Source organism: Antrostomus carolinensis, unplaced genomic scaffold, assembly GCF_000700745.2.
Source record: "Antrostomus carolinensis isolate BGI_N321 unplaced genomic scaffold, ASM70074v2 scaffold14251, whole genome shotgun sequence".
NCBI classification, from domain to species: domain Eukaryota; kingdom Metazoa; phylum Chordata; class Aves; order Caprimulgiformes; family Caprimulgidae; genus Antrostomus; species Antrostomus carolinensis.
Genome location: NW_010294972.1, coordinates 21,968 through 30,131, shown reverse-complemented (window position 1 = coordinate 30,131; position 8,164 = coordinate 21,968). Strand labels below are relative to the sequence as shown.

Sequence of the window (8,164 nt, the reverse complement as noted above, 5' to 3'; positions counted from 1 at the left end):
TCCCTCCCTCCCTTTTCCCCCCTGGCTTGAGGGTAGGACTGTTTTTAAGTCAGATTCTCTGGATGGTGTGCATCGTGTTGAATACCATTGGTAGGCACTGTAGTACAAGCCTCATGGTGTGTGTTTGTTGTCCTTGATAACACTGGCTTTAAAACTGGATGTGTATGTTTTATTAATATGTATGAAGTGCCCAGTCATGCCTTGATGGATGGAGAGACATCTCTGCTGTGCTGAAATTTTCATGTTAATGGAGAGGTCTGTGTTTGTTTGCCAGTTAGGCCACTGCAGTTGCATCTGCCAACGTTTTTTATATGACCAGTTAAATCAAACTGTCACTGAACTTGGTTAGAGTTGATTCAATTCTAAAAGTTTACAGTGTTAAGCATAAAAACATGCATCTTCTGGCTTGCTAGAAGTCTTTTACTAATTTAATTTTACTTTCAGAGTTCCTTGAGGTTGGCAAAAAACAGCCTGCCCTTGATGTTCTCTATGATGTTATGAAAAGTAAAAAACACCGAACATGGCAGAAAATCCACGAGCCGATTATGCTGAAGTACCTGGAGCTCTGTGTGGATCTCCGCAAGAGTCACCTGGCAAAAGAAGGATTATACCAGTACAAGAACATCTGCCAGCAGGTATGGCTTTGGAGTCTTTTATTTTTAATTCTTTTTATTTGTAGCAAACACGATCTATATCAGCTGATACACTCTAAAAGTAACAGTTTGGTTTTGAGTTAGAATTAGTCCGCCTTTTAGATGTTCCTGGGTTTGTAGCATTTACATTTTAAATATTTGCTGCCTGTTGTGTGTGGAAACACCTTCCCATTTGCTGCCTTTGATGTAGGTGAACATCAAATCTTTGGAAGATGTTGTTCGAGCCTATTTAAAATTAGCTGAAGAAAAAACAGAAGCAGCTAAGGAAGAATCCCAGCAGATGGTACTGGACATAGAAGACTTGGATAACATTCAAACTCCAGAAAGGTGAGCAGCCTGTCTTTAAAATGTAGCAATTCACAGCAAAGTATCCCTGTTTTCCTGAAGAATATTGGCAGTTCAGAGAACTGGGATATAAAAATGGTGGATTTGAAATGGAATACTGGTGGTGTTCTAGAGGTTCTAAAGGTAGGAAAAAAATAGGAATTTTGCACTGGAACAAAATCCTAAATCATAGAATCATAGAATGGTTTGGGTTGGAAGGGACCTCAAAGATCATCCAGTTCCAACCCCCCTGCCATCAGCAGGGACACCTTCCACTAGACCAGGTTGCTCAAAGCTTCATCCAGCCTGGCCTTGAACACTTCCAGGGAGGGGGCATCCACAGCCTCTCTGGGCAACCTGTTCCAGTGTCTGACCACCCTCACAGTGAAGAACCTCCTCCCAATATCTAATCTAAACCTCCCCTCTTCCAGTTTAAAGCCATTTCCCCCTGTTTTATCATTAACTGCCCTTATGAAAAGTCCCATGGACTTGTGCACCCTCCGACTAAAGAAAGTAAGTAGTGAAGAATAGAAAACCTAGATACAATAGGAGCGGTTCTGGGAGTCAGGTCATTGCTTTCTAGGGTCTGCTCAGATCTGCAGCTGTAGTGATATTGGAGAGCTTATTATTGAAAGCTGCTCATTATCAGTTGATGTACAAATGCCATTAATTATATTAGAACAGTTGATTTAGGGAATGCTCACCTTAACTCCAGTAGTACAGCTATGTATGTGGTGACATTTGTGGAAAAGGGATGACAAGGTGGCGGTGAAGAAATGTTTTAAAGCATTTCCAGCTGAGTTTGGAAGAGGCCATCTGCCCATATCCTTTAAAAAATTAAGAAGTGTAGGAAACAAATTAAAATTTCCCTAAGTCAAACCAAAGTAAAACTTGTAGAAAATATAAAAAAAAAAAGATAACAAAAGGATCTTCAGCCATAAGTGGAGGATTCTAGGAAAAAACAGTGGTAAAATTCTGAGGAGGTGGGTTGACATAAACCATCCTAGGCGTGGTCTGAAGATTAAAGCAATACTGTGCTACCAATTTTTGTAATTCTGGAATCAGAGAAAGAGATGTTTGGAGCATGGAAATTACCCTGTCTGAGGCAAACAAAAAAGTCAGCTTTCTCTTCATGTAGGGTGACAGCATAGTTTCTATCCTAGAGTTTTTAAAATATCAGCAGCTATTTTGGGCACTAAAGCTCTGCAGATACCCATCTGAGCAGACAGGGTGTTTTCTTATCATCCGTATGTAGGACTAAGTAGTGGTCTGAACCGTTACTGTGGGTTGTTATCTTGATCATAATAACATTCAAGTCTTTAGTATGAGTTTTGAAGGAATGAAATAGTACACAGACTTAAAAATAAGATAAAATTCAGCATGGGCTTGCCAAAGTGTAGATTGTATCTGATTATGTTAGAATTTTATTTGGTAATTTAATTTTTTAGGTTCAAGAAATGCCAGAGATCTAACCTGGGGAAAAATAAAACTGTTGGTACTATATCAGAAGGGATATTTGCAGTTGAATTGGAAAGGGACTAAAACATTACCCAGTAGGAAACTGGTGACATGTAATGATGAAAGGAGATACGAGGCAAGAGCAAAGTTAGTGGGATTTCTTTAAATTAAAATAATGGCATAGAAACTAAAAAAAAATCAAAGTTATATCTACTGATGATAGAAAATTGGAAGAAATTATCAAAGTAGAGGACATTTTGTGTTGTGTAGGCGACTATGAGGCGTAGAGTTATAGTAGTCAAATAATACCTCACAAAGATGTGGAGTAGAAGGCTGTGGATTTACGTGTTAACAGCAAAACTCTCTGGTAGAATTGGGAACTGCTGGATGTAAAAAATGAAGAGGCTGTAGACCCACCTTCAGTAGATGTTCCAGGATGTCGGTGGCACTCGTGTTACTTCCAGTGCCTGCAAGAGCCTTTGGTACAGAGGAATCCCACGCTGAAGATTGACTGACCGCTCTTTTCCTTGTTGTCTTTTATGTAACTGAGGACTAGAAAATGTCTTCCCAGTCACATTTCTTTGTCTGAACAACCACAGTTTCTTTAGGGTTTTTAGGTCCTGTTTTCTAGACTTCTTACACTTTTTTTCTGGAATCATGTCTTGATCTGTTGGAGAAGGCACTGGCAAAATGTCACCTTTAATATTGTCTGTAGTACCAGCACACAAGGAAGTAGATTAGAACTGGAAACAGTGTAGTAGAAGAGAGTTACCAAAGTTGAGAATTTATATTAGAAGCATAATTCAAAAAGGATTTTAAGAAGGAAGGAGTAGGGAAAATGATTCTTTTTGTTTGTTGTGCTGGGCAGACTGTTTAGCAGAAAGGGGCCGTGTGGGCCATAGTACTGAATTTTTGTCTCAGGAATCACAGAATCACAGAATATTAGGGATTGGAAGGGATGCAGCTATGGTCACTAAATGCAGGATTACCATATCTCACTTCTGACATCTTTAAGCATCTTTTTCATGTCAGAATTTTGAAAGGATTTGATACTTTAATGTAAGTGTTCTGGTTTTCTGTGCCTGCAGATCATAAGGCACACAGTGCTTCTGTGTCTTACATCAACAGGTAGTGAGCTCTCTCTGGCAGCATTGCTGGTGACTAAAAAGGAAGTTTTAAGAAGTGGGAAAGTATCTGAGTAGACAGAGATATTTGAATCTAACAGAGGTACAGAATACAGCTCCCTAGGAGAAGAGAGAAGGTGAAAATCCTGGAATTAGTTTCCTTTGGCTTGCTCTTGTGAAGGACACAAAAGTTCCTGACATCCCTTGCCTCTGGAGCTTGCACAAGTCAGTCACATACGCAGGGACCAAAGTTTGAAACAGCAAGAAAAGTTATTTACATAATTTAAAGGAAAAGGGAGAAGTCTGAGGAACCAATTTGAAAATAAAGAATTCAGCAGCAATTGTCTGTTCATATTTGTCCAGTCTCATCTTAGATCTTGATAAGAAAAAGTGGTGAGGATTGTGGGGAATAAAACACTTCTTTTGTTTCCTAACCCATCCTCACCCCTGCCCCAACTGTAGTGTTCTTCTGAGTGCTGTAAGTGGAGAAGACACTCAGGATCGTACCGACCGACTGCTTTTGACACCCTGGGTTAAATTTCTGTGGGAATCATACAGACAATGTCTGGATCTTCTCCGAAATAATTCTCGAGTGGAACGCCTGTACCATGATATTGCACAGCAAGGTAAGTTGTAAAGATGGAAACTTAAAATATAATAAGATCTAAGACTTCTGTATTACATCCTGTAAAACTAGGAAATTAAAGGTTATTTCTGTTTGCATATTGCTTCAGAGTGGGGAATATGTTCATCTCTTAAGCATATGTATGTGCACACATATTATTCTTAAAATTCCAGAGGTTCCTCAAAATTACTGAGGTTTCTGAACACTGATCTTTCCTTGTAACAGAACCTGCAAGGAACAAGTGATATTTTTTTGTCCTGGACATACTGAGAATACAGTTATTACTGGTGCTGCATCTTTATTTCTTTTCTAACTTACTGATCAATATTAGTCGTGTTTTCACTTTGGCACCCAGAATGGCAGATGTCTTCCATTAACGTACTCTATGTCAGCTAACTTCAAAAACTAGTGTACACAAAAGGGTGTCCTGTAAAATATCAGTTTTGACACAGAAGTAACTTAGCAAAATATGAGGAAGGTAGTAGGAAGAAGTCCAGTCTGATTGTTTCTGGCATTATTCTGCAAAAATTGAATTTATAAGAATGAATACTTGCATGTTAATCTTTTCTTAAGGGTGAGAGATGAGCAGAAAAAAATGTTTTCCTTTGTATGTGTAACTTAGGTCTCTGTATTTTTGAAAAAAAAGAGTCTGTTAGATTTTTAACTCTGGATTGAAATTGTGCAAGTACCTTAGGAAGCGTGACCATCAGATGAATTCTAGGTACTTTAGTGTGTTTAAGTCTTTGCGATACAGGGTCGAGACTTCACTTTGTGCCTGTTTCTGGTCGAGATACTTTAGAATTTTCAGAGTGACAGTAGCAGAGCACAAACAGATTTTTGAGAGGAACTACAGGATCAAAGACAATTTTTTTCTGTATCATTTACAGTCATTTGAAAGCTCCATTTAACTTTACCATATTTAGGTGATTTGAGCATTTTTTACCCACACTTTACAAAGCCAAAATCTGAATTCATGCCATTCACAGGATTTTATTTGAGCTTTGTTCAAAATAAAAGCTCGAATCACTGCTTAAATTAGAACACCTTTAAAAGAGACACAGAGTGTTCCTTTTGCTCCTTAAGCTTAATTACGTAGAAGTATCTTCATTTTTTTTTGAGGTCAAGGTGGAAGTGCTCTGCATCGTCACTTACTCATTATGTGTGACATGTGACAGTATGTGTGACAGGTTGCATCTTGTTTGATATGTAAATGAAGATTCTTTAAACACATGACATACTTGAATCTCACTTGGAACTGCCATGGAGTCACCATTAGTGAGCATTCTTAATTTCTGTTGTTCATTTTTGCAGCTTTTAAGTTCTGCCTGCAGTACACGCGTAAAGCTGAGTTCCGTAAGCTCTGCGATAACCTGCGAATGCACCTGGGGCAGATCCAGCGTCATCATAACCAAAGCACCGCCATCAACCTCAACAACCCTGACAGTCAGTCCATGCACCTGGAGACCAGGCTGGTGCAGCTGGACAGTGCTATTAGCATGGAGCTGTGGCAGGTATGCAGCAGGGCTCCTGTGATCACACTGGAGTCTGCAGCCTTTCCAGAGTCTGTTCCACACAGATCATGTTTCATGGTTTATACTCCAAGGTAAAGACAGGATAAGAGCTAAAGAATGAAGTTTTAATATGGAGAATGTGATCCTACATGAATTGAATACTTTATCTGATGTTCCTGCATAACATTTCAAACCAAGCTTCTTCTGGTAGTAGTAAATGGTCAAGTAGCTGAAGTCACTTTGAGTGATGAAAGTGAGAAGCTGATGATGACACCTTCACCCCCGCCATCCTGCATTCTCATGAGCTAGATCACTGGGAGGTGGTTGGTGAAGGTTGAAGCCTGCTATTAGGCTGGGGCCCCGGCTTCGCTGGTTGGATTCTGTCAGTGTTCAGCCAGTGATGGCCCTTTCAAAGCAGGTTGTTCAAAAAGGGGCTTTGCTTTTCCAGCCTTTCTAATACAGAATTCCTTAAAAAGCCAAGGCTGTAATTTTTTGCTTTTATGAATTTGGAGCATGTTCTCTGTTTTGTTGTTTCTTTTTTTTAGTTTTAGTAAGTAATTACATGTAAGGCATATCACAGAGTCACAGTTGCCTCAATTGGAAAAGCCCTCTAAGATCATCGAGTCCAATCATGAACCCAACACTGACCAGTCCCCGACTAACCCATGTCCCTCAGCACTGTGTCTACACGACTCTTCAGTCCCTCCAGGGATGGGGACTCCACCACTGCCCTGGGCAACCCCTTCCAACGCCTCAGAACCCTTTCAGCAAAGAAATTCTTCCTCACATCCCATCTCAACTGCCCTGGGCACAACTTTAGGCCATTTCACTTGGTCCTTTTCACTTGGTCCTTGGTTGAACAGACCCACCCCCACCTCTCTCCACCCTCCTTTCAGGGAGTTGTAGAGAGCGAGAAGGTCTCCCCTCAGCCTCCTTTTCTCCAGGATTTGCAAGATTATATGTATTTTTAGGGAAACTATATCCATTTTTGATCACAAAAGTAATTTTAATAAAAAAATTGTAAAACCAGTAAATAGTAGAATTGGCGTAATAATAAAATAGTGTATTTTTTGTTATTCTGTACATGTTTGGTTTCCCCCCCCCTTGGTTTTTAGCTTGAAAATATGAAATAAACCAATTTTCAAAAAATTATGTGAAGTAATCATTAACTGATAAATTCTAAGCAGATAGTCAATGGGTTTGCAATATGTCTAAATAATGTCTGCATTAGGAAAGGCGTATTTAATTTCATGTAGCTGGTGAAACTGAAGATCACGGATTTCAGTGCTGTTAAATACATGAGTCTGACAACCTTTAGTGAATGTATATTTTTCCCTTTTTTGGGTGTTGCAAAAAACTTCCTAAAAGTAGTGTATTTGTTTGTTTGGTTTTTTTTTAGGAAGCTTTCAAAGCAGTGGAAGATATTCATGGGCTATTTGCACTGTCTAAGAAACCACCCAAACCACAACTGATGGCAAATTACTATCACAAAGTTTCAACTGTCTTCTGGAAATCAGGAAATGCTCTTTTTCATGCATCCACCCTTCACCGGCTGTATCACTTGTCACGAGAAATGCGAAAGAATCTCACACAAGAGGAGATGCAGAGGTGGGGAAAGAGATTTAATGTGATCTTAGATTCTATTTTTAACCCCATAGGTTCAAAAATAAACTAAATTGTACCCCAAAAGAAGCAGATGATATGTATGGTTGTGAGCAGCTCTGCTTAAAGTGGCCAAAATTGCCTCGAAAGAAATCAAGAGCAAGAAGGATATTTTACAAAGCTACGGTGTAAATTATCTAAACATCAGGATCACCTTAATTCAAGCTTCTTTCTCTGTTGCTGATTGGGAAGTTAAGGAAGTTAATAAGTATCTGTGTTTTGCTTCCTCCTTCTCAGTGGTGGTATTTACTTCACAAGATTTCATTATAACTAGTATAAACTTTTCTTTAGTATATAAAAGTCTGTATAGCCCAATGGCCTTCAGTTTTTTTGGTGACAAGTATGATACCAGCAAGGCTTTTGAGGCACACAGAGTCATTGACTGTGTTGACCTCCGAAGATCATGTACAGGCCTTTATAGAATCAGAATCTGGTGGGAATAAGTAACTATGGAAATTCTTATATTCCTTTTCATCTGGATACTAAGATTGGAATTTAAATATTTAATGTCATTTGTGTAGTTACATCAAAAGGTACATCTGGCACAGTGAATTTTAAAAATCAGTGCAATCAAAATGACTGGATTTGCAGCTGAACTAAGTTTTAAAAGGTGCTGCTTTCTGCTATTTGTATTTTGATATTTGCAGAGGTGGCTTAAATGTCTTTGTCACTTCTATGTGTATATACGTATGTATATACACACATATATAAGTAATGAAAAGATGTCAAAATCTTCCCCCTGGTTACTGAAAACATTACATTCTGTACTCTTACTGCACAGTTGGCATCTTTTCTGTTACTGCTGGT

At 38.9% G+C, this 8,164-nt stretch overlaps 1 protein-coding gene across 1 annotated transcript in view; it reads left to right on the top strand.

Moving 5' to 3' along the window:
• Nucleotides 1-446: 446 nt before the first annotated feature.
• The window catches only part of EIF3A (eukaryotic translation initiation factor 3 subunit A), a gene marked incomplete at its 3' end in the record, with an annotated part of 29,413 nt that continues 21,695 nt past the window's right edge, over nucleotides 447-8,164 (top strand). The window contains 5 exon segments of the mRNA XM_029087437.1: nucleotides 447-635; nucleotides 844-980; nucleotides 4,022-4,185; nucleotides 5,496-5,695; nucleotides 7,095-7,303. Of these exon segments, the coding sequence (XP_028943270.1) occupies nucleotides 498-635; nucleotides 844-980; nucleotides 4,022-4,185; nucleotides 5,496-5,695; nucleotides 7,095-7,303 (848 nt within the window).